Below are 25,827 nucleotides of genomic sequence, written 5' to 3' on the forward strand. Positions count from 1 at the left end.
GTGAGGGCCAGGCTGTCTCCAGGTTGACTCAGTGTTGTGTCCCCTGCTCCTGCGGTAGTGTTTGGCGTGTATGAACACTTGACAGACATTTGCTGAGTGAGTGAGTGACTGGAGCACTGGGTCCTCATCTTTGTATTTTTATCATCTTGCATGTAGTAGTTACCTGCTTTATTTGGTTTAACTTAATAGCTTTTAAATAAGAATTGTAGTTTTTGGAAAAGATCTAATTTTGTCTTCTGAAATTCTGGAAACAAAAAACAAATAAATTGGTTTTTCGTAACTTAACAATTAAAATACTTAAAAGCTTTTCTTTTCCTCTTGTTTGTATGTTTGAATTTATTTAATCATCACATGTTTGACGTATCAAAGCTGCTAACTACCACAACACACTCGTTAGAACCATCGGTAGCAGAGGAAAATCCTTTAGGTCTTTTTCAGTTGAGATTTATTATTAATTGGCAATGTGGAAGCAATATTAAGAGTAATCTGTGCTACAGCCACTGTTGGAAAATGTTTGGCACTGTCTACTAAAGTCAAATTTACACATACCCTGTGACATAGCAGTTCCATATGAAAAGTTATGCCCAACCAAAAGACATGCCACAGGACTTGTACAAGAATGTTCATAGCAGCAATATTCATGATAGCCCCAAACTGGAAACAACCCTAATGTTCACCCAGTAGTAGAGCAGATAAACTGTGGCATAGTCATGCGACAGAATGCTAGACAGCAACAGCAAGAAAGTCATCATTGCTCCTTCAGTAGCATGGGTGAATGACACGGACACAGTGTGGAGCTACAGAAGCCAGACGTAAAGAGGACCTACTGTTTAATTCCATTTATGTAAAGTTCAAAAATAGGCAAGCTACACTGTGGTGATACAAGCCAATGATAGTGTTTATTTTGGGGGAAGGATAATTACTAGGAGTGCCACCAGTGGGGTTTCTGGAGTTCTGGTGATGTTCTATATCTGGATCTTGGTGGTAGTTACATGGGTGTGTTCATTGTAAAATTTCATCAAGCTGTATATTTAGATTTGTATACCTTACTGTATATCCATTGTGCCTCAGTTAAAAGAATATTTTTACCACCCTCCTCCCCCTCCAGAGTAAGTTTTATAATGAATACAACAGTACATGCAGACATCCATTTAATCCTGATTTTGACCCAGATACAGCTGATAGCTTCATATTTTGAGCACAACTCTCTGAAATATGTGTTGTTCACAGATTATGTATTCCTTATGTATATTTTTATGTGAAGAATTGTAGTGATCATTATTACATAATTTTTGAAAGGGTTAATGTGGAAGAAGTAGAACCTACTGCAGGCACAACTGCCTTGAGGTCAGTGACCTTGGGCCCTTTATTTTTACTGTACCGCATAATGCAGAATACATTGATTATACTGCACAATGCAGAGCCCATGCATGTGTAACCGAAAAATATGTTTCATGAAACAGTATTTACTTTTATCACATATATTGATGTCACATTTTTATCCTATTCATTAAAAAGCGTGCTATTTGTGAGCTGAGTTTTCACAATATGCAGTCTGATAAAACTGCATTAAATAGTTGAAATGTATGAATATGAACAGGAACAAAATCTGAATTTTCTTTCCAGGTTTCTAGATAGTTTTTTTAGTACTTATTAAATTTAGCTAGCTGACAAATAAATGTTTCTTACTGTGTCAGGGAATATGCACAATTGTCTTTGCTTATGGTCATTTTTAAACATGCCTTATTGCTTTTGACTGATGTAAGATCTGATTTTTATGTTATATTTTTGAAGGGGAAAAGATGGTCTTTATTTTATGTTCTTTCTAACTTATTTTTTATTGAGGTAATGTTGGTTAATCACCTTATGTAAGTTTTAGGTGCACAGCATTATAATTTGATTTCTGTATGCACTATAGCATGCTCACACCAAAAATCCGTTTTTCCTCCATCACCGTATATCTAAACTGCTTTACCCATTTTGCCTCCCCTCCCTTTCCCCTCTGGTAGCCACAGTTTGCTGTCTGTATCTGTGAGTTTGCTTTTGTCAGTTTGTTTAGTTATTACATTTTACTTTTATATCTCACGTGAGTGAGTCACAGTTTCTGTCCTTCATCAGACTTACCTCACTTACCAAAATGCTCCCTCCCTGCCCTCCGTGTGTCACAGACGGCATTACTTTCTTCCTCAGGACAGGGAGGTTTTCAGCCATTATTTCTTCAAATAATTTTTCTTCCCCATTCTCTCCCTTTGTTTCTGGGATTCCTATAATGTAACTATATGTTCCCTTGGTGTTGTCCCATAATGTCTCTTAAGCTGTCTTCACTCATTTTCATTCTTTTTTCTTTTTGCTCCTCTGATGGGAGGATTTGTACTGCCCTGTCTTCATGCTTGCTGGTTCTTTCTTCTGCTTTATCTAGTCTACTGTTGAACCCTCTATTGAGTTTTCCAGTTCAGTCATTGTAGTCTTCACCTCTATGACTTCTGTATGGGACTTTTTAATATTTTCTCTTTCTGTGGAAATTCTCACTTCATTTGTGCTTTGTTCTCCTGCCCTTGGTGAGCATTATTTTGAACTCTAAGGTAAATCACTTAGCTTCATTTCATTAAGGTCTTTATCTGTGGCTTGATCTTGTTTTTTCCTTTAGAACATATTCCCTTGTTTCTTCATTTTCTGTGACTGCTCTCTGTGTTAGTTTCTATGCATTGGATAAACCAGCCACTTCTCCCACTCTTCAGGAGTAGCCTCCTTTAGGAGATAAACCTTGTCATTCAACCCCGCCCTAGCTCTTGGTTGTCTCTTAATCCTTTGTGATTGTCTATTGTCTTTGTTCTTAGTGTCTCCCAGTAGTTGAGGCTGTGCTGAGACCTGTCAGTTTCCCAAAGGGGAGTAGCTTACTCAGCATATAGATACAGTCTGATTGGAAGATGGACCTTCAGGCAGCAAATTTTAAAGAAGCAAAGATAACCCTTCTGGGGAAAGACTGGAATATGGACATTTCTGTTTGCTCTCTCTGCACTGAGCCCTGGGGGAATAGTCAACGAAGAACTGTTTTTCTATTTGCTACCATCCCTTGAACCCATGAACACAAGCCTCACTGGCCACCAAAGTCAGGCTATCAAAGGATATGTCTGTCCTCTGAGTGGTAGCCACAAAAAGCTGAGCATCAGACTAAAATTACTCAGCTTGTTTCTGGATTTCTTTTAGAGGTAATTGTTCAATATGCAGCTGTAGATTGTTTGTCCATGGGAAAAAGTGAATTCATGATCCTCCTATGTCACCTTCTTGACTCAGAGCTCTGTAATCTCTTCTTAAAACTTGTAAATCTCTATAATCTATTCAGAATAAAATTTCTTTGCTTTGGTTTTTGGAATTGTGTTTATGGGATATATTCTATTTATACAGTTTTAGAATTTTGCCCTAACTTTTAATTTATTTAAATTCCAATGGTCATCTCTGATTTAATAATGTAAAAGCCATAAATTAAATATTAAAACATTTCATTTTCAGAAAAAGTTACACAACCCTGTTCTGATTACTATTTTTTGGTAAATGTGTGTGCATTTTGTAATCCAGCATCCTATCTGTACTAACTTTAAAATTTATTAACTACTTCCTACTGTCACAATCACTTTATCTTATCAAGTTAATATCCCTATTTTTTCTTTTTATCCTAGAGTTTATTTCCTGATAGTTTTCATCTCATAAGTATGTTTGAGTCCATTATAATTCAAAAACAGAATAGGTGATGTGTAACTCTTTTGAAAACTTTCTTCAAAAGTGTTTTGTTTACTTTCAATTGAGTGACTTAATGCTCTATATTTTTATATGAAAATAACTCATAAAGAGCCCTGATAATGGGTAGAAAAATTGCAATTAAGACACATTTTAGCCTGTTTTTAAGAGGAGAAAGATTTAAAGATTATGAGTTATGTTTCATTGCACTTTCCATGAAGTTGAAAATTATTCTACCCTTTAATTGTGTTATTTACTATGTGGAATATGATTTCATTGAAGAAAATAATTACATGGTTATTGGGATCTTAATAACAAGTTAATATTTCAGAGTGATTGTCAGCGATGCTGAAACAGCTTATAACATTAAGTCATTATTACTATTTAGCTCCATTTCTGGTTAACAGAGTTATACTTGCTTGCCACAACATAATTGTCTAGGACACACTAACAAGTTGTTTTAGATAGCAAAAGAACATCACAAATACAGTATATTTTAGCATAAATTTCCCTTTTACAAAGGTAATTATTATTGCAACAGTTGCTCTGTGGTTTTTAATGTTGACTGTGGAGCCACTTTCAATACCAATCCCAAGAAGAACATTTCAGCAGTTTTAACATTTAATGAGTTAAGAAGGCAGATAATGGTAACTGAATAGTTACCATTACATTGATGGTAATAGGTCAACTCAAACTAACATAAGCTATTAACCAAATACATATTTATCTCCAGTAATATTGCATTCACTTAACATGTATAGGGATTTTCTGTTACTTTTAAAGAGATCTTGAAATTTCATGTGGTCATTTATGAAAATGAAATAGATTACTGTTGCCATTTGAAGATAAATATTTTATATATTTAGATCCAATTTGGCATCTTTAGAGTCAAAGATTAATATTTTGCAAGCTGATTATGATTAGCAATACAGTTTCTCTTCTCCTTTCATCATGAATATATATTTCTTAGGAAAGGGAAAGGTGAAGTAAAAGTAGTGCAGATTATTCATACTTGAAGGATTTGTATGGTTATTATTTTTTATTATTAATAATAATAACAGTAATAACCCCTGACATCTCAGTGGTAAGAACTTAGCTTTTCTTCACCTGTCTTGTAGTCAATGGGAAGTTCTCCTGGCGTCTCATTCCCCCTCTCAGAAGCGTGAATGGACCTATGCAGCCACTGTCGGGGGTGGGAAAGGCCATTTTATTTACTTGTATTCTGTTTATTAACTTTTACAGAGTGGAAACTGATACGTGATAACTAATTGTAAATGCATGGTATTTATTCAGGTAGAACTAGAGAATGAAACTTTCCCCTTAGGCACTTAAATTGTGAAATAGGTAAACATTAGGAAATGTGAACCCAGAGAAATGAAACTATTTAAAGGAATTTGGCTTTAGTTGTACAGATTTTTTTAAATGAAGAATAACAATTGAGGAAGTAATCAGATTACACTTACTACAGTGTTCCCACAAACACACCAAAACCATTAAAATGAAATACTAGTTTTCTTTCATATTTAATTTGAATAGAATACCTAACATACTAATTTGTTAAATGTTTTATTTAAAATACTGTTATTTATTATTGGTGCATCCTTTTCCTTGGTTTATTTATCTTATTTGATGGCCTAAAAAGAATAGCAAATTTTGTTTGAAATGCTTCTTTTAAATTTAACAAAAGAGGAGTTTTTTGCTGGTTTTGGGTGTGTGTGTGTGTTTATTTGGATTTATTGTCAAACAGTATACTCACAGTACAATTTTCTATTTTAAAGCAGGTGGAAATGTAAATATTTTAATGCTTAGACAGTGTTACTTTAAAATCAGCATGTTAAGAAAGCTGTCAAATTATGCAGATAATGAAAAAGTACCAAGTTGTTTAAAAAAAATAAAGAAGTTTTAAAACTACAGAGCAACAAACAAGGAAAGTACAACTACATGTAAAATATTTTAGACAATAGAAGAATGATGTTTTCAATAAATTATATTAATAAGCCTCTAAGCCCATATCTGTAAGTTTTGAATATATGGCTTTAAAGTGAAGTAAGTTTAAAATAAAAACAAAATATGGTTGTGTTTATGAAATCTAAACATGAGTTCTTTTACTCATTGTAAAATATTTTAGATTTCGTTTAAGTACTAATACAATGATTCCCTGAGTTTGCTTGAATTACACTGGCAAGGAAAAACATCAAGAAAATACTTCCTCAGGCTGCATATTCTGCTACTGTTGGTTTCTTATAAAGAAAAGAACTGTGCACACTTCATATTAGTTTAACTTAAATAAATGTTTATGGGTGGTTTAAAGTATAAATGTAATTTTAATTCTAAGAATATTGTGAAAGACTTGGAAAATAAATTATAGGAACCGAAAGTAGCATGGTCACTGTGTACGTGTGTGTTAAGCACATAATGAGATTTATGAAATCCATTTTCAGTACATGATTTTCAGATTTTTAAAAAGTATAAACTCCCCATTAAAAAGGCACTTAACTTGTTTCCCTTGTAAAATATGCCAGCTAAAAATTAATTTTTTAAAAGAAAAAGGTTAAGGGAAGTTTCTACTTCACTTATTTAGATAGGGTAGTTCTTTCCCCTCAAATAAAAATTCTTGAAGCACTGTTAAGAATAATTGATGATGGGCACCCAGGCATCTGAAAGAACAAAGAGTCTATTTTCCTTTGTTCTTGGCTAATTTCTTTTGAGTAAAGAGATTTTGCCTCAAAGGGATAAAATAAAATATCTCCTTACTTTCAGGATGGTTTTTAAAACATGATTTCTTGAACTTCTGTAGGCTTAAATGTTTTTATTATTTTGTGTATTAGGTGATCTGCATTATGTTTAATCATTTTTATATAAACCAATTCATATAATTACACCTATTTTTCAATTTAAATATGTGCGTGTATGAAAAATACCATCAGTGTAACATGATGGCACTACCATAGTCACGAGGTTTAAATAAATTAAGATTCTAAAGCCTTGAAATTAAGATAAAAAGAAAAGGGATGCCTATTATATGTTAACTGTAATTGAAAATTTTTTTAAAAAAAGGAAACAAGACACCAAACCTTCTAAACACTGTTGATCTTGTCTATACAATTTTATGCAAAACTTTAATTTTTTATAATTTTATATACTGAAGAATATATAAATCCTGTGATAGAAAAATGTTCCCACGTATATCTGACTTGGAAAATACACTTATAAAAAGTATGTTGTCTTTAAAATAAAATGTGTATAGCTTTTTTTTCTTTTTCTTAGCAATTGAGTACCATCTTTCCTCTTATTAGAGTGGATTTCCTGTGAAGATATTAAGGGCTATAAAAGGAGGCATTTTCCTGAATTTATATTTTTAGCTCTTAGGCTACATTAATGAAATTTTCATAACTAATTCATAACCTAATAGTATTGTTTGGTGTTTTAAAAACCCAAAACATTTCTTTTCATTATGGTTTACTGGTTTTTATTTAGTGCTTCTAATAAATGACAAAGTTAGTATTTTGGACTCTGTAAATTATTCAAAATAAATAGAAGTGTAATTTGTCTTTAAATATGTTATTTGTACAACTGATTTTATTATATATTCTTAAACAGTTTTTAAATCAATAAAAATCAATATTTCACTCTTAATGTCACAGTTGTTAATTTAAGAAAAAAATTAAATATTTAGTTAGAAATCTGAATGAAATGGCAAATGCCCTTTACTGCAGTAGTTCAGTTGTTTAAAAATATTAAATCTGATATAATAACTTATTGAAAAAATAAGGTTAACTCCTAAAAGAAAAATTCTCTCTTTGGAAGTAAATTGTAAAATTACAGAATTGCACTGTAGAATTTAGTTAATGACTAACCCTGATAGCCTATCTTCTTGAACTTGAAAGTGGTTATATTGACTGATAATATCTTTTAAAATACATATACTTTATTGACTTAATTCCTTTGACTTTCTCACCATCCTCAACAAGTGAGGAGGAGGAACATATTATTATTTTTTAAATTTTAACATTTAATATTGTGGTAATTTGATAAAGGTATACTACATATTATTTGTTAAAGGTGTTTGTTTTTTTAAGTAGAAATACACAACTTCTGTTGTGGATTAGAGAAGTGCTTTAAATCCTGTTCCGATTCTGTGAAGGAACCTCCTACTTTTTTATATTCTGACCTTTCTATAAGATTGTTGCCTATTAAGAGTATTGAACTAAAGAGAGAGGAAGAGATTCTATGATGTGAACACTTTTAAAAAAGACACTTACACATTAACTAATATTTCTTATCGTGCCAATTATTTCCATTGAAATTTTGGAGTATATGCCATTTCACAGTCAGAAAAGAATGATAGTCAAATTTCAGATTGGTATTTTTAAGAAAAAATATATACATATAGAGGGTCTTCCCCCAAAAATGTATACACACACCCTGAATAATTATAAAGGAAGGCTTTATTAAAATACATTTTATTTTCAAAATTGAGCTATCAGCTGTTACAGTGTGTATACATTTTAGGGGGACACCCCGTATATAATTGTAGCATCAACATGTTGGAAGAAGAAAGTTGTGGAAATAAACTAGCCAGCCAAATGCATGTTTCAGCAGCAGAAGTGGCGATAGAGAAGCAGAAAGAGCACTGATTTCAGAGTCTAAAACTAGCACACGCTGTGCAGGTGTAGGATGTTACTTTGCTTTTGGGGGTGATGAATGCCTCGTCGATGCCTCATAACTGTTTTTTCGGTCTTCTGGCTAGTGGTCAGCACAGGTGTCTTCATTGGCTATCTTGAAAAATCCAATGATTTCTAACCTGATGTTAATTAGGGAGTGAGTCTGGCGAGTTGTAGAAGGAAAGAGAAATAAGTAGATGCGATAGGCCAGGATTTCTGAAAGAATGAGTTGGTTCCTGGTTAGTTTATAGCATTTTGTTCATCCCTGGATAATCCAGAGAGGATCCAAAAACTAAAGTCACAGTGTTTTGGCTTACTCTTGAAATCTGGTACAAGTTTATCATTAAGGATGTAATTAATGTTCTATCAAGATTTTATTTGCATGTTTTCCAGTGCAACCTGTAATTTTTAGAAGTAATTCATCATATTAAATGAATCAGTGCTTTCAGATCTTGAGATATTTAATATTATAAACTCGATAAACAGTCATCTTCCCTTCTTCCTTGTACTTTTCAGTAATGTTTTGATACCTTTCTTTTATACAGGACTTTGCCTCCCGGGCTAAGCTGGCAGTTCAAAACCTAGTACAGAAGGTTGGATTTTTTGGCATTTTGGCCTGTGCTTCAGTAAGTCAATTGTGTTAAAAGTGAGAAATTCCAATAAATGGTAGATTTATATTTTGATCCAATTTGTTTTTAAAAATACATGCCTAATGAACAATAATGCTATCATTTTTAACGGGTATGTAATTTTATAAATTATTCATCTTACTCATCGAATGAGCTGTTTTCTGGTGGATACATTCATATTTTGTTTATTAACTTTTAAGCATTTCATCATGCCGTGATGACTTCAGTCCTAAATGTCTTGATTCAGTAAGAACAAAAGAGACAAAATCCATCCTTCCCATGGAGAATTTATAATGAAGTGCATCTAACCAAATAACAATGACTTCATTCTTTCCAGAGTTATAGATAAGTCATCTTTTCCCAAAGTTTCAAGCATTAGTTATAAAGAAAAATTTGTATAAAACCTGTCTTAAGTGACCTTAATACCTAGTTAGATCACTGGAACATCTGTGGCAAAGTTAAGGACATCTTTGGCTACAGTGAACTAAGAAGCCCTTTATTTCAAAAACTTACTGTCTCCACTATGCTGTACCTGAAACTAATACAAAATAATATTGAATGTAAACTGTAATTAAAAATTTTTTTTTGCCTGGCTGGGCATGGCTCAGGGGTTGAGCATCGACCTAGGATCCAGGAGATCATGGTTCAATTCCAAAGAAATGACAATTATAAGGCTGTGAAGTGATATTGTTATTACAAGGTTGTAAGTCAAATGAAATTGCATAAAGTCTTTGAATTTGGGTGGGAAAAACAAAACTGAGTTATTGAATCCAAGTGTTACTAACAAAAAAATACTTGAATTCTAATTCAGTCATGGCACTGTTTTTAAAAGGACATGTGACAAATATCTTTTAAATAACTAGGCTTTTCTTTGAAAGTTCAAAAATGAAATTATATAAATTAACTGACTTATAAATGGTTCAGCCAACAGCCACTAGGACAGAGCACTTCTGTGGGGGAAAATGGATGAAGCTCTCAAAAACAGCCTTGTGGTCTCTGCATTTTTACATGAAATTATCTCTTAGCGTTCTTGAAATGTGGCAATGTTTGGAAAAGGTATTTGTTGTGAATCACTTCTTTGTCTGGAACTGAACATTCAAAACATCTGAATCAGTGCTCTTGTATTTCCACGGCTTGACTTTCTTTCTAAAATGTATCACACAGCCCCATGGCCTTGAGCTCTCATAAAATAAAACACAAATAATGAATTTTTTATGTTGAGAAATAAGAGCACATCCACCTATAAATGTATTTGTGAATTTACAACAGTGTTTGCCATACAGAGACATGAGCACTTTCTAGATAATGTTCTTGTTTCAGGCTAAAGACTTTCAAACCCTAGTAACTACTGAAATAATCTTAAGGCTTTTTCTCATTTATACCGCACCTTAGAAAACAGCTACCAATAGCCAAGTGTCTACTGAATGGTATTAAATTCCTGTGCGTCCATTGGCTTTATCCAATTCTAATGTGATAGGAAAAAAAGTATATTTATGGGACATTAGCCATAAGTAATAAAAGCAGAGGGACAGCTGGCTTGCTTTGAAGAGGTTGAGCAACAGCCTGAGATGAATGTGAGACCCGGTTTCTGGACACATTAGAATACTTGCCTCACCCTCTGAACAGTGTAGTGCTGATCAAGGAGCCATACCTCTCTGCAGTGTAAAGATTTGCTTATAGGTGGTAAAATGACACCGTTCTTTGGGTTGTATGCAGAAGTCCCCTTGTATTTATTTATTCTTTTACAGATTCCAAATCCTCTGTTTGATCTGGCTGGAATAACATGTGGACACTTTCTTGTACCTTTTTGGACTTTCTTTGGTGCAACCTTGATTGGAAAAGCAATAATTAAAATGCATATTCAGGTAATTATATCCTCTTATCCCCTGCCTAATGATGATGAGCCCACTAAAAGGCACCCAAACCGATTTCCCTTGCTCATTCCAAGGTGAATTCCAGGGTCGAGCTATTGGTCCTGCCGCTTTTGGTTGGTAGCTTGTGGAGGTGCTCAGCCGTGTCATTCTGAGGTGGGTGGGAGTGGGCAGGTCTTCCCTGTCCCTGTTGGAAATTGTGCCCCTGTATTAGTTTCCTCTTGTTCCTTCATCTCTTTCTTTCTGCCTTCGTTCCTTCATCTCTTTCTTTCACTTTTTGCCTTGTGAAACTGTTTATTCAGAACTTTTACCAAACAAAATCAGTGCTCCCATGTAGGAAGATGCATATCATTTTCACACGCATAGTCCAAAAACTATCTTTACTGACCATGGGCTGAGAAAATACTGCCTTTCACTAGTTCTACTTTTCTTTCCCACGCTGTATATAACACTTCCCCTCGAGATACCAGTATTCTGTACAGAAAACCAGACAGATGTTAGTGTTGGGGAGAAGGGAAGAAAGGGGTCTCCAAAGAGGCAGAAAGATGTGGGTTGTGGTTAGAGAAGTGAAAATCTGCCAGTCTTCAAAGCCACTCATAACAAAATCTTTAGTATACACTATATGAAAAAGGAGAGAAAAGAGACTAAAATAACTTAAATGGGGGGAAATGGATATGTGCTTCTAGGTCTGTGATATGAACTGTTTCCTTCTGTGGGCAAATCTCACCATAATAAAATAAAATAAACCTGGAAAGAATTTCTTAATCAATGAGGTTTGCAATAAAGAGGCATTCACCAAAGGAAAGGCAAGAACAGTGAGTAATGTCTGTGCCCCGGTTTGATTCCTTAATAATTAAAAACATACCCATCCCCCAAGTTTCTTCTTAACACCTCTCTACCTTTAGTTCTTAGGAGAGTGAAACAAAAAAATCTCAGCTGCTTCTACCTGCCCAGTGTCTAATGTTAGATTTTGGCATTTGAGATCAGTTTATTGAACCTGTCCTCTATTCTCCTGCCATGATAATCACCCAGAATTTCAAGGATATGTTTTTCTTCCTTCAAGGAATATATTTTTCCCCCACTTATATTAAGTATATTGTTCAATGAATATAGGTTCTTTAATATTGGAATGCTAGTTTCTTTAGTAAAGATTTAAAATACCATAACAGGATTTTTCAAATAATAAAATATTGGGCTGAGTAATAAATTATTTTGCAGTGTATCTGAAGATAATATTTTCTGTAACCTTTTCAGTTCTTTCTGGGGGAAGAAAGAAGCTATCATTTAGCTTTAGGGAGTCCTTTGAAAGTAACAACAGATTTGTTTAATTCCCTTTATAACAGCAAATTCTCTAGGAATCCATAACTTATGCATCCTGCTTTATGTAGTACTCTCCTATAGATTACAGTAAAGGTTATTATGCTAAAAGTACCCTATAGTGATAGGGTATGCAACTTATCAGACCTATCATTACAGAACAGCCAAAAATAGTATATTTTTAGAACATTCTCATTGAGGTTTTTTTCCAAGTTATGATAATGCTTATTTTTTTATATAGGACTTCTCACTTTAAAGCACTTAGTGTATGTCATCTGATTCAATCATTGTAGTCCTGGGTTAGAAACATTATTACTGCCGTTTTGTGATTATCAAACTTCCTGAGGTTAATAAGTAATAGGTGCCTAAGAGAGTAAGTAACAGCTGGAATTTGAACCCTAGTCTTTTGGCTTCAAGCTCAATGTTTTTCCCACTTTTCAGCATTGTTGTCTTAACTATAAAATATTTATGTGATTAAGGTAACTGAATTGTTTGATGCCTGTTGTTTACTGGGGCCTATACCAGACAGTTGGCATTGGTTCTCTCAGAACAGTCCTGTGAGGTGGTTGTTATCCCTGTTTCATAGATGGGGGAACTGAGTGTTAGAGAAGGTAAAATACATGCCTAAGGCCCGGGAATTCAAACCGAACCTTATAAAGTGAAAGCTTATTCCCTGTTTCTGGGTGGAGGTAAAAAAAGAAAGCTAAAATCCATCTGTGTTTCTGAAAGGAAAGGATCTGAGTTCCTTCACTAAACTGACAACATGGGGTATGTTCGCTATGTTCCATTGTATTAAAGAGATATATTTTATAAAGGCATGTCACTTGATGTACATCCAGATGTAGCTTAGGGCAACAAGTGTTTCTCATTCCTTGGGTAAACAGTATTAATGAGTAATACAAACATCATAACTTATTTCTGAAGCAACAGAGGACACCACACACCGATTTTTCTGTGACCTGTTAGTAAACCTGTCTCCTCTTCTGCTTCTCTTCTTTCCCTCTGCTTAAACTAGACAACTTTCCTTGATGAAGACTGTTATTTTTATTGATATTTTGCCACCAGTAGTTCCCTACACTGGTATCTTTTTTTCCTTCCTCTTCTCCTCTTCCCCTTGTTTCCTCTTTGCATGTGGTCGAGTGAGCTGTTCAGTGGTCTGTGCCCTTTGTTTATTTGGTAGAATCCCCCACTCAGATCTCCAGCCTGAATAACGCCGAGATTTAACGTTCTTAAATGTCTGACACATTTATGTCTTGCCCAGAACAGTGAATTTTCAAGCTGTTACATATAAAAAAAAAGTTATGGTTTGTTTTTAAGCAGTGAAATTGTGCAATTATCTGGGCATTGGCTTATTGTGAATGTTAGGAAATGATGGTAGGGAAAGCTTATGTTGGTGAGATCACTGAGATACAAAGCCATTAGCTCTGTTTCTTAGTAAAAGATTTATTGCTTTTAGTATGGATACTAGAAGGACCCTCATTATTAATGCTTTTCTCCCTAAATGATCTATAATAGTCTTACTAGCTTCATAATCTTCATACACTGTTTATGTAACATTGTTTATAAAATCATCATCCATCTTGTAACTGATTGACATCTATATTAGCTTGCTTTTTCCATGAGATAGGTATCTTTCAAATTAATGGATGCATAAACAAACACCAAAAATGACTATGAACTTTTTTTGTAGTCTCATTTCCTTACACATATCCTTACACTGTGCAGCTGCCAATATCTATTAATACTAGGACTGTGACTGAGAAAATGTCATTGCCGCATTGTCTTCTACATAAAATAAGAAGCTTTAGTCTAAAGTAGCCACTTTTCTGAGATTTATAATGGATAGATTTTAAAAACAAAACCAAAAAAATGGATTGTTATTTATTTAACTTCCCAAATAAGCTACATAGGCTATATTATTTAACAAAGAATGACAAAGCACCAAAGAGTTTCTTTATCGAGAATTAGGAGAGAGAATCTAGAATTACTCATCTTTAATCAGTTATTAACCCTTTAAAGCTAAATTTTAATATCATCTTCTTGAATCTCTAATTAATTGTACTTGTGTGACCTTTCCTTTCTCTGACCTTTTATATCACATTGCTTTTACCAGTAATGGCATTTCCAGTTCTATTTTTATATATACGTATAATGTACATAGTACTTACCATCTTTCTACTGTGTATAGAAACATTTGTAAATACCTTTAGGGCTTTGAAGAAGTCTTCTCATCTTTGTGTTCCCTGAAAACTCTTGATAATGCCTTATCTTGTCCATAGTAAGTGCTTTCTGTAACATTTATTAAATTGAGTTGAGAATATTTGCTACCTCTCAGCCCTAAAGACATCTTTACTTGTAAGTGAGGTAAGGTATCAACATCTTTTAATTAAGGGAGACTACCTCCATAACACCGAATTGAAAATGACCGCGGTCTGGTACAGATCCTCAGTAATCTGTTGATGCCTTTGTTAGTACCCTAACCCTGAACAGCCACTGTCCTTCAGGATCTGAGAGTGGAACTTTTGGGATACTTCCTTCTGTAAAAACTTTCCATGAAGGATGGACAGTCTTTTCAAGGTCTAGATTAGATTTAGCCCTGTCATCGGGCTGATCAGCTTTAATTTCCCTGGTGAGAGCTGCATGGGAACCCATGACTTCAGTTGAATACACCATTCTAAGATAAAACATGTGGAATGTCCACCCAGTCTTTGGTTTCATGACTCATAGTTTTCCCTCAGACATGGTCACATATCCTAATAAGACTAGAACTGTGCTTAACGGAAAACATCTTTAAAATACAAAGTAGGTAGCAAATGGTGTTTCTTATTTTTTTAATAAAGAATTTTAAAAATTGCAATTAGGGCCAGCATCTCACCAATTTTAGGCTGTTACCAGAATTGTGAATTTATATTGGATTTTTTTTAATGAGAGAAATATTTATTTTAATATTTTATTAATATCAAGTAATTATTTTAATATTAAAACTTGTTTTTTTTACAGAAACTCTTTGTTATAATAACGTTCAGCAAACACATAGTGGAACAAATGGTGACATTCATTGGGTGAGTAATTCTTTAAGGACTAATATTAATATCACTATTTGAATGGAAGGAAATGTATAAAAGACTTTATTGGGGTAGCTCTTCATTTTTTGAAGAAATATCTCTTGCCTTGTTATTAGTTAAATTGGAGACTTTCTTGAACTGCCCCGGGGAAGGATGAGGCTCATATTATACTAGTTTAATTTTAAACCAAACGTAGCAAATCATGCAGTTCTTGATTTAAAAGAAGCTTCGGAGTTTGAGACTCTTGCCACTCCAGAGAAATAGGAATTTCTCTTTATGTAAAGACTTGTGTCATTACAGTTTAATAATGCTTTAATGGCCCGGCCAGGTGTGGCTCAGCTGTTGAGCGTCGACCTGGGATCCAGGCGATCAGGGTTCGATTCCTGGTCAGGGCCCCTTCCCCGGGTTGCAGGCTCGATCCCCGGTCGGGGGCAAGGTGGCCGATCAGTGACTCTCTCATCATTGATGTTTCTGTCTCTCCCTCTCCTTTTCTCTCTCTGAAATCAATAAAGATATAATTAAAAATAATAATAATAATGCTTTAATGCAGTGCGATGCCTTTTAGCCAGATAATGTTTCATTATATAAGACATGATAGGATGGCATAATATTACCAAAATATGTCAGTTATGAACCTATTACTTCACTAGAGAACAGTAAGGCCATTTTAAAAGGCTTCTATCCAGAGCTTTTATTTTTGTGTGTATAGAGGTAAGACTAGTTTTGACATGTGCTTTAAATGGTAATGTTACAAAGTTGTGGAGCTGACTTTGATAAAACAGGAAAAAAGAGATTTTGTTTGGTTAGTCAAATTAACTCTTGATTGGAATGTGAGTACTGCCAGATATTAAATGAAACATTTTTAACATACGAACTTTTATTCAGTGTTTATGGGAGAGAAGTTTTCTTTCATTTAATAATGTTACTTACCAGTGGTGGAAGAGTATTACCTTGAAGTGTCCTTTATGTAGTTTTAACATAAATTTTTATCTTAAAAGCCATTTATGAAACAAGACATTTATGAAAATTTCTATTTTAATTTAAAAATTGCCACTTATAGGTGAGTTCATGAGTATTAGTTTTATTAGTCTTTTAACCATACCTTGTATATTGTATTTTCTGTCCTATATATATATATGACATGTTTTATTCAAAATAGCTTTTAATATTTTCTATTTAGTTTTTAATGTAATAATTGAGGAAAAACATACTCTTGAGAATATACTCAGTGGAGCCAGTCATTGGCTTTATCACTTCCTAAGCTTCTGATTATAAATGTGGATTGTAGCTTGTACATCAAAATTTAGTTAACTCCAGTTTTTTGTTACTTGAATCTTTACAAATAAAGTGGTTTACAAGTAACCATATGTCGCATTCAAAAAGAAAGCAGGAATATTCTCGTTCCTTAGTTTAAATATAGAGAAGGCATTTCCCCTGTTCTTAGAGAGCGCCGCCCACCTCCAGAGAATCCCGAAGGATGGCAGGCTAGCTCACTAGCTCCCTGGCTCACTAGCTCGCGTCCACACTGTAGGCCTGACTGCTCGCAGCATCACTCGTCTTCCTTTCCCCTTTTCCCGCACTGAACCTTCATGGAAGGAAGTTTCTTGGCTGCTTTTGCATCCTCACCGCTACCACCTTTTGTTTCCCCAGCCTTTGGAGTTTCTTAGAAGTTGGATTAGTTAGCTCCCTGTCTCATCTACCCACATAGTTTCATTCCCTTCCAGCCTGTTCACGCTGCTGCAGTTAGTAACTAATCTTAATCTGAGCAAGTCACCACCACTCACCTCACCCCTCAGCTCCTCCTCCTCTTGAAACCCTTTACTTTCCCCCTTTATTCTGAAGTAATGCTAAAACTCTTTAGCATGGTCTGTAAAGCCTGGAAGAATCTCTGTCCCGTATTTTCTCTGCTTAGTCTCCCACCACTGGTCCCAACTCATGTTTTTCCCTTTGCCTAGTTCGGGATTTCTCAGCCTTGGCACTATTGACATTTTAAGCTAGATAATGCTTTATTCTGGGGACAGTCCTGTGCATTTTATGATATTTAGCTGCACCCTTTTTCTCCACTCACTAGATGCTGGTAGTATCTCACTGTTGTGACAATCAAAAATGTCCTCAGACACTGCCGAATAGCCCGTGGCAGGTAAACCCCACTACCACCACCAGCCCATTGAGAACTCCTGGTCTAGATAGTATCCTTAAGATTTCAGCTATACATTCACAAAACACCTCTGACGAGGGCCCTAGCTGCTTTCCTAGGGCCCTCTGTTCGCAGCAGCATGTACTACGTGGACCGACAGTTGTATTTCCACATTTATGTCTGAAAGTATGTGATTGTTACCCTCTGCCATTACCCTGTAAGCTTCTTGGTCAGAGTCCATGCCTGTTTTTATTCACTGTTATAGCCACCACACCTGGCATCTTGGTTGACACATAGCAGGTGCTAGCTAAGTATCTGGTGAATAAATGAACACAGTGTCTAAATTTAAAGATCTGGCCAATAAAAATTAGCAGATTATATGTGTAGCCCAGACTTTTCTGTTTCCCTAGCCTTTGGAGTTTCTAAGACGTTATATTACTTATCTGTACAAATAAAAATAAAAGTGTCTTTAAGCTTAAACCAACATAATGTCTTATCCGTAGAATATCTTATTCTAAGATATTCATGACCTACTGCATTTTGATTTTTATTGAAATAGTTAGGTGGTTTTCAGGAGACAGATGTTGGAATGTTCTGATATCTTCATCTTTTCCCCAGTTCTGTCAACAAGGATGAGCTCATCAACTTATTTTCTAGACAATATATTAAATAGTATAAGTAATAAGTGTTCAAGTGATGATTAATAAGAGACTCACTAAACCTAGACTCATAATTAAGTTAAACACTGGAGAAAGAATTTTTAGTAGACCTAAAATTATTTTATATCATACCAAGTAGCTTAACAGTTTATTTCAGAAAAGAGAAGGAAGGCAGTCATATTGATCCCCTAGACCCATTTTTGAGTTGGACTTAAAATACTGCCTGTCACTTGCTGTAGAAGCAATCTTCTTTCATTATTAGTTCTCCGTCTTCACACTGTTAAAATGCTAAATGAGCCTGGCCGGCGTGGCTCAGCGGTTGAGCATCGACGTATGATCCAGGAGACCGCAGTTCGATTCCAGGTCAGGGACATGCCGGGTTGCGGGCTCCATCCCCAATGGGGGGCGTGCAGGAGGCAACTGATCAATGACTCTCTCATCATTGATATTTCAACACTCTCTCTCCCTCTCCCTTCCTCTCTCTGAAATCAATAAAGATACATTTAAAAATACACACAAAAAACCCCACGCTAAATGGTATATCAGATCATCAAACTAAACTAGTCAAGTTTGGAATACACCTTTTTAAGGATGTTTAAAACTATGTGCCCACAATTAAGGGAGTGATGAATTGCCATGCTAGAGAGAAAAAATCAGAAGACAAGAAAAGTCAGCAACAGTTCAAATTTAAAATAAAATGATGAGGTACGAGGGTGAGGAAGAATGGAAGATGAATCTCAAAAGTAAGGACGCCAGGGAGTGGACGGTGAAAGGAGCGCGCGGGCTTGGACAGAACAGACCCAGGCTCGAAAACAGACGGTGCCGCAGCTGTTGCGTTTCGTGTCCGCCGTTCTTTCCGCAGCGTGAGTTGAGCAGCATTCTCTTGAGTAGCGTTTCTTTTTCCAGTTTAGGAGGCTACTGATACCCTTTGCGACTTCCAGTCATACTCACAGCAGTGATCTAACATTCCAGGGCATGTGGATTTTCACAGTGCTTTTTCCTCTTAGGTTTTCTGTTACCTGTGTTCTCAAAGTCTCGTTTTCAAAAGTTTCTGCTGACTGCGAATGCAGAGGTAGACGAGGTGACGGTTTTGTGTGCTCTCGGGAAAGATTGAGGGAAGACCTACTTTTCCTTAAAGAAAGTACCCATTTCTTTACTTTCTTCTCTGATCCTTAAAATGCCTTTAACCAGAACAAAGTTTTTATTAAAGATTATGTAAATAATTCTTGAAGAGATTATTTTTTTGAACGTACTGAGCATTTGACATACAATTATTATTATTACTGTTTACTTCTAATTGCAGCCATGTATGATGGGTATTTATCCCCCTTTTATTGATAAGGAAATAGGCCCTGTGTGGTTAAAAATAACTTACTTAAATCTTATTTTGGCGTTTTTTGGGGTTTTATTAAATTCATAAAAAGGGGTTTATACCATAAGTAACCTTTTGGGACTTTGCACTTACTATATTGCTAATATTATTGTGTGTTGCTGAAAATTATCTGTTTTGACTGCTGTATATTCCATTGGGTAATTACTCATCCGCTCTTCCTTGATAGACATTTCTAATGTTTTCATGTTTTTTGCTGTTTTAAACAAATATGAGCATTTCTTAGTCTAAGATAGGTGAGGACATAGTAAGGAGCCTAAGGGTATGATGAAAACACAGAAGAAGGATAAGGTAAATCAAGATAACCCTTAGTTTCGATAAGTTAAGATAACTTAGTTTTGTCTAAGACCAAATTTGGGCAAAATCTCACTACTGCTGTGCCTGTGGTCTGCCAGGTCAGGCTACTCACCTCCCCTGAGGTTCAGGAAAAGAGTTAATGTTGACCAGTTACCTCTGTAGTGAGGTTTAGTATTAATTTTATACAGGTTTGAATGCTACATTGATGATTGAAGGAAATATTCCTTCCCCACAGGGTTTCTAGTCTCAATGTAGCTATGAAGTGGCCCAGCTAAATATGATACCCTAAGTATGCTTTTGGCCTCCGGCATTTTTAGTACAGTGTCTCTTTGTACAATAGTCCTAAGTTCCCAGAAAGAATGTAAGCCCTACCTTCAAACTTTACTGTAATTTTATTTTATTTTTTTAAAATTTTTGTAAGAGTGTGTTTGAGCCAAGCTGGCGACGTATGCCTGGAAGCAAGATCTCAAATGCTCTGAGAATAACAGTTTCGCAGCTTCTTTTATACATTTGAAATTCCAAATTTTACTGTAATTTTAAAAGTAAATGATTCTAATTAATAGATGTATTTCTTGGACAGTTCTAGAAAGTAATTGCCAATGTCATTAGGTTTAGGGAAAGGTATTCTTGTTATCTATTCCTAAATCAAAGTGTTTGTCTAGTTATGTATGGAAATCTGAACAGATGTGACGAATCAGTTAGATATTCTGAGAGAGGCAAGAATACAAACGGTGGCCTTGGGAAAAAGCTTTTTGGTCTATGGTATGTTGGGCAGGGGGATGGAAAGAGATTTCTGAAAAAAGATCCGGCATGTAATTGAGTTTTTTACTCTTTGGTATCCTGGGTTGAAATAAGTCAAGGGATAGAACCAGGGAACTTTAGAGCTTCAAAGGCATTACATTTATTGCTGTCTTCTTTTTCAAAATTTTTCATTATGATTTAAACTGATTTTTATTTAGACTTTCTCTAATGAGAGAGACCTGGACATGTTTCTTAAAGAGAACCAAATGCAGCTTTAAAATCGTGATTAAAATGACATGTCCGGTATTCTCACCAAAGAGAGATGAGAATTTCCAGAAAATAACATTAAGCATATGACCCGTAACAAACCATATGCAGAACATTGGCTCATTGTCAGGTTGCCAGGGTCTTATTAGAAGACAAAGTCCCCACTTTCCCCACACAAGAAAGTTTCCATAACTCAATCATTGAACGTGGGGGATGGAGTTGGCCAAAGCACAGATACAGAATGTTCCACACTCTTCTTTGCTGTCTCCTCTTTGAGTTAACTTAATGTTTGACCCCAGAGTCTGACTTGCCTGTGGCAAGAGAGATCATTTTACCCAATGAGCAGTTAATGCTTGAATCTTAATACTGTTCCTTGTTCCTCACTCTGTAACAAGTGGCCAGAGTGAGCAACGTTGGCCTGGGCTTTCTCCTCTACAGAAAGAAAATCTGTCCTTTCATTTTAGGATATAAAATGGTTCGTGTATTTGATTCTCTTACTTTGATTGTTGTCAAGTAATCAGGAAACGTTATGGGAGTGTGAACACAAATATCTGTGCTAACTGAAAAAGGGTACATAGGTTTTAAGACTCCAGCTGCTGAGGTTCAGTTATACACGCTGATTTTATCATAATCTTCTGTAATTTAGATAGTGTTAAAAAACAGACAACAGACCTAAAATGGAGTCACTTGTGTTAAGTCCACAATACAAACTGCGACTTAATACCTAACTTAATTATAGTTTCAACCTTTCCCAGGAGTGGAATCGTAAACCAGTTGATCTGTAATTACCTGGTCAGCACTAGTAAGGTCATCTGCCTGATGGACCCCTGCCGTCCCCCAAAGGAAGGTGACCTTGCCTGGGTTGCAGGCTCCATCCCCAGCAAGGGGTGTACAGGAGGCAGCCAATTGATGTTTCTCTCTCTAATTGATGTTTCTCTTCCTCTCCTTTCCTCTCTCTCTAAAATCAATTTTTAAAAATTTTTTTAAAAAAGCCAATAAATTTCCATGCCATGTCACTTTAAATTTCAAATTCTGCAAACTATTCTTTGTTCTTGACCTTTAGATGTATGAGTCCCTATTGCTGGCTTTATTCTTATAATTCAGTGGGTCTTTGAGCCAGTCACAGATTGATTTGTCACCATATAAAGTTTCCTCCAATCTCTCATTTTCCATAACTGAAATCAGTTGATTTTTTCTTTTTTGGAATACAAAGTATAGTTGACATGCAGTATTATTAGTTTCAGGTGTATAACATAGTGAGATTTCACATTTATACACTTTACAAAGTGGTCACCACAAAAAGTCCACCATCTGTCACTGTGCAGAGTTATTATGATATTATTGACTGTACTTTACACTCCCATGGCTTATTTATGTTATAAGTTTGTACCTCTTGATCCCCTTCACTTTGTGCCTGCACCCCCACTGCCCAGCCCTCTGGCAGCCGTCAGTTTTTCTGTATCTGTGAATCTGTTTGTTTTGTTTATTTGTTTGCTTAGTTTTTTTAGATTCCACACATAAGTGAAGTGATACAGTACTTATCTTTCTCTTGGCTTATTTCACTCAGCATTAATACCCTCTAGGTCTATCCAGTGTGTCACAGATGGCAAGGCTTCATTCTTTTTCATGGCTTAGTAATACTTCTGTGTGTGTGTGTGTGTGTGTGTGTGTGTGTGTGTGTCCATCCACTATTTATCTATCATCTATTGATGGACTCCTACGTTGCTTCCATATCTTGGCAATTGTAAATAATGCTACAGTGAACATAAGGGTGCATATATCTTTTTAAATTAGTGTTTCATTTTCTTCAAATAAGTGCCCAGAAATGGAATTGCTGGGTGCTTCTTTATCCCTTGTTATAGCCTTTGGTTTTTTGGGTTTGTTTAAATATATCTTTATTGATTTCAGAGAGAGGAAGAGGGAGGGAGAGAGAGACAGAAAGGTCAGTGATGAGAGAATCACTGATCTTGATCGGCTGCCTCCTGCACGCCCCCGGCTGGGGATCGAGCCCTCAACCCGGGCATGTGCCCTGACTGGGAATCAAACTGTGATCTCCTGGATCCTAGGTCGATGCTCAACCGCTCAACCACGCCAATCGGGCTATATCCTTTGTTTTAAAGTCTATTGTGTCTGATATTTTAACATGTTTTGTTTGAGCAGCCAATCATTTTTACTTGGTTCTCATAGACCACTCCTTTAGCTCTGGCCTCATTCATTAACATAAATGGCTGCTTGTCTCCTACTGCTCAAGTCTAAATTCTGAAATGAGGTTTTGTTTTCAAAGGCTTGCCTTTAATGATAGCATATTTCTCAGAGTAGCTGCCAATTATAAGGAGGTCTTAACTTCATTCTGACTCTTATAGAAAACAGTTCCAAATGTTCAAAAGCAAGGGCAATGGCAAAATCTTTTTTTTGAAAGATGCCTATAATAGAAATATGTTGTGAGTCAGTAGCAACAATACACCTAATGTTTCTACATAAAGCAGTGGCCTTCCTTCCTCACAGCCGGTAAGAAAGGGAAGGTGTCATGTGTTAATACTACTTTAGCACACAGTGGACTGACTTGAGTACAAAAGAGGTTTTAATAATATGAAAGGGGCACAGATGTGAATGAAATTCAAGATGTTTTAATTCGAAATCCTGAGGTTGAATCACAATGTATTTTAAACTGTATAGATGAGAAAACCCCAGGTTCTTTATTTATTGCATAGTTTTTATTCTGAATTTATTTTATTGAGGTACTCTTCCAAGATCCTAAGATGTAAAGGAACTTGGTTTGGATGGGCTACCACATTTCAGATACAAATGCAAGTAGAATACACTAGTTACCAATTTTTCTTATCAGCTTCAGAGATTGAAATTCTTCGTTCAGTTAAATGGGAAAGTTTAATAACACTTTCATTCAAGTCACACAGGATTATTGGATCCCATTTTTACTTGGTTAAACATAAATTGATTTTCAGTTAGCACCAGTTCATTTACTTGTCCTATTCCTGGGTTTATTAGATATCAGTTCGTTTCTCTTTTTTTCTTTTTTCTTTCTCTAATTTCTGAGGACTAAAAGGCTGCAAATATTAATGGAAATCAGCACACTGACCTTTGGCTTCTTCAGAAAGATTGCATCATAAGTTCCCCCTCCCCCCTTCCAGAGCATTCTACCTTCGGAAGAAAGAGGTTCATTTGCAGGGCAATCTATCATGGTTGAATCAGGCCAGGAGTCTGAGGTCCATTCTGAGTCACCATGAATGGAACTCTAGAATTGGTTGGACCCCAGGGAAACTGGTGGTTAAATACTGTGAGAATCTTTATCAGACAGGAAATGACAACTCATTAGAATACTAACCGTTAAGCCTGTTTAGATCACTGCCTGGGAGGGGTGGGGAGGAAAATTTAACTCTATAATGTTTGACTAAAATGTGTCCATTTCTGAAAACAAAGAATTATCTATATGGCAGTTTTCACAAAAGGAAATTTCTAGGCCACCTTGTTACTGAAGTTCTATCATACTGTCATTGCCTCTTTTGTACAAAAGATGTGGTGGTGGGATAGGGAGGGGCTTTTATTTCATCCCTGAGAGTATATCCTAGTGGTACCGTAGTTGTACAGTTCAGTCTCTTTAGTAGAGAGACTTCAATCTCGTTGGCTTCAGTCTAGAGGACCATTTTCTATTCAGGGCTCTACTCCTTGCTCCTGGGCCAAATCTCAATTTATAGAAGATTTCTTTGGAGTCAGATGATAAATTTGATTATTGATTTACATAAAGTAATCTTCACTCAATCCAGAAAATTCTAAAGATCCTGATATTCATTTGAAAAAATAGGTTTTAACTGTGGGCATAGGGTTTCAGTTCCTTGAAGTTTGGCTTTCCAGATTCTTAAAGGCCCTCTTCAGAGTGGATATTAGAGGGATGGGTGAAAAAGAGACATGCAGTCCACATCTTTGTAGAAATGTATTTTTTCCCTCTAATATATTATCTAACCCTGCATTGAGTTGGTCTACTAATTAAGCCTTAAGATATTTTTTACCTTTTGGGAGCAAGGTGTAATATTTGTACCCTTTACAGTCTAGCTTCATGGTCTAAGTCAGTGGTCTTCCACTGTTGGAGTGGAACTAAAATTATAGAACGTACCTTTATATTTATTTTAACCTTTGTTATTTTCTTTTTGTGTATTTTTTGTAACATATATAACAGTATTATGGTAGCACACATATATAAAATTCATTTGGCTATACAGACATGGAGAATATAGCTTACCATCTGTCTGATTGGCACTCTTTCAGTCCACATGCCAGAAGGTCATGTATCATGGATTACAAAGATGGGCTAGGGGAAGAGTGGGAGGTTCACAGTACAAAGGGGGCTTACAATAAGCGTGTTGCAATTTATTCTGTTTTTTTTCTATCTTCATTAAACAGATTTATAGCTTATAATTCCTAGTTTTAACTAAACTAACCCTCACAAACAGACAAGTGGACTAAGGAGTTTCCTATAAAGAAACAGTAGAAGGAAGATAATACTAATAATGCACTCACGATAAACAGTAAAAGAAGTTGCAGCATTGCTATTTCACCTATTCTTAGTATATGTCTATAGAAATCAGCCAAAATATTTAGAAATTATCAATCTTAATAACCAACAAGTGTATATAATGCCTTGAAATAGTCACTAATAATAGCATGAAAGCCACCATAATGAGCAATACATTTAAAGTAATAATTTTTAGTGTGGCTCGTTTGGTTGGAACATCCTCCCATGTACCAGAGGGTCACCGTTCAATTCCCAGTCAGGGCACATACCTAGGATTCAGGTTTGATCCCTGGTCAACATGTGTATGATCAATGTTTCTCTTTCACATAGATGTTTCTCTCCCTCTCCCTTCCTCGCTCTCAGTAGGATTTAAAAATAAAATTAATTTTTAAAAAATAATGAAGTAATTTTTAGAAGAGGGTAGAGGGGTTATAAATGGCTATGGAAGGAAACTTGAGTTGGGGCGGTGAACACACAAAACAATATATAGATGATGTATTATAGAATCGTACACCTGACACCTATAT

The 25,827-nt window shown here is 35.4% G+C and overlaps 1 protein-coding gene across 1 annotated transcript in view; it reads left to right on the forward strand.

Annotated features, from left to right (window-relative positions):
• The window catches only part of VMP1 (vacuole membrane protein 1), an 80,243-nt gene that overhangs the window by 45,193 nt on the left and 9,223 nt on the right, over positions 1-25,827 (forward strand). The window contains exons 8-10 of the mRNA XM_081162737.1: positions 8,945-9,025; positions 10,777-10,893; positions 15,217-15,278. Of these exons, the coding sequence (XP_081018863.1) occupies positions 8,945-9,025; positions 10,777-10,893; positions 15,217-15,278 (260 nt within the window). The remainder of the gene's footprint in view (positions 1-8,944; positions 9,026-10,776; positions 10,894-15,216; positions 15,279-25,827) is intronic.

This window comes from Miniopterus schreibersii (genome assembly GCF_964146895.1).
Source record: "Miniopterus schreibersii genome assembly, chromosome: 16".
Lineage (NCBI taxonomy): Eukaryota > Metazoa > Chordata > Mammalia > Chiroptera > Miniopteridae > Miniopterus > Miniopterus schreibersii.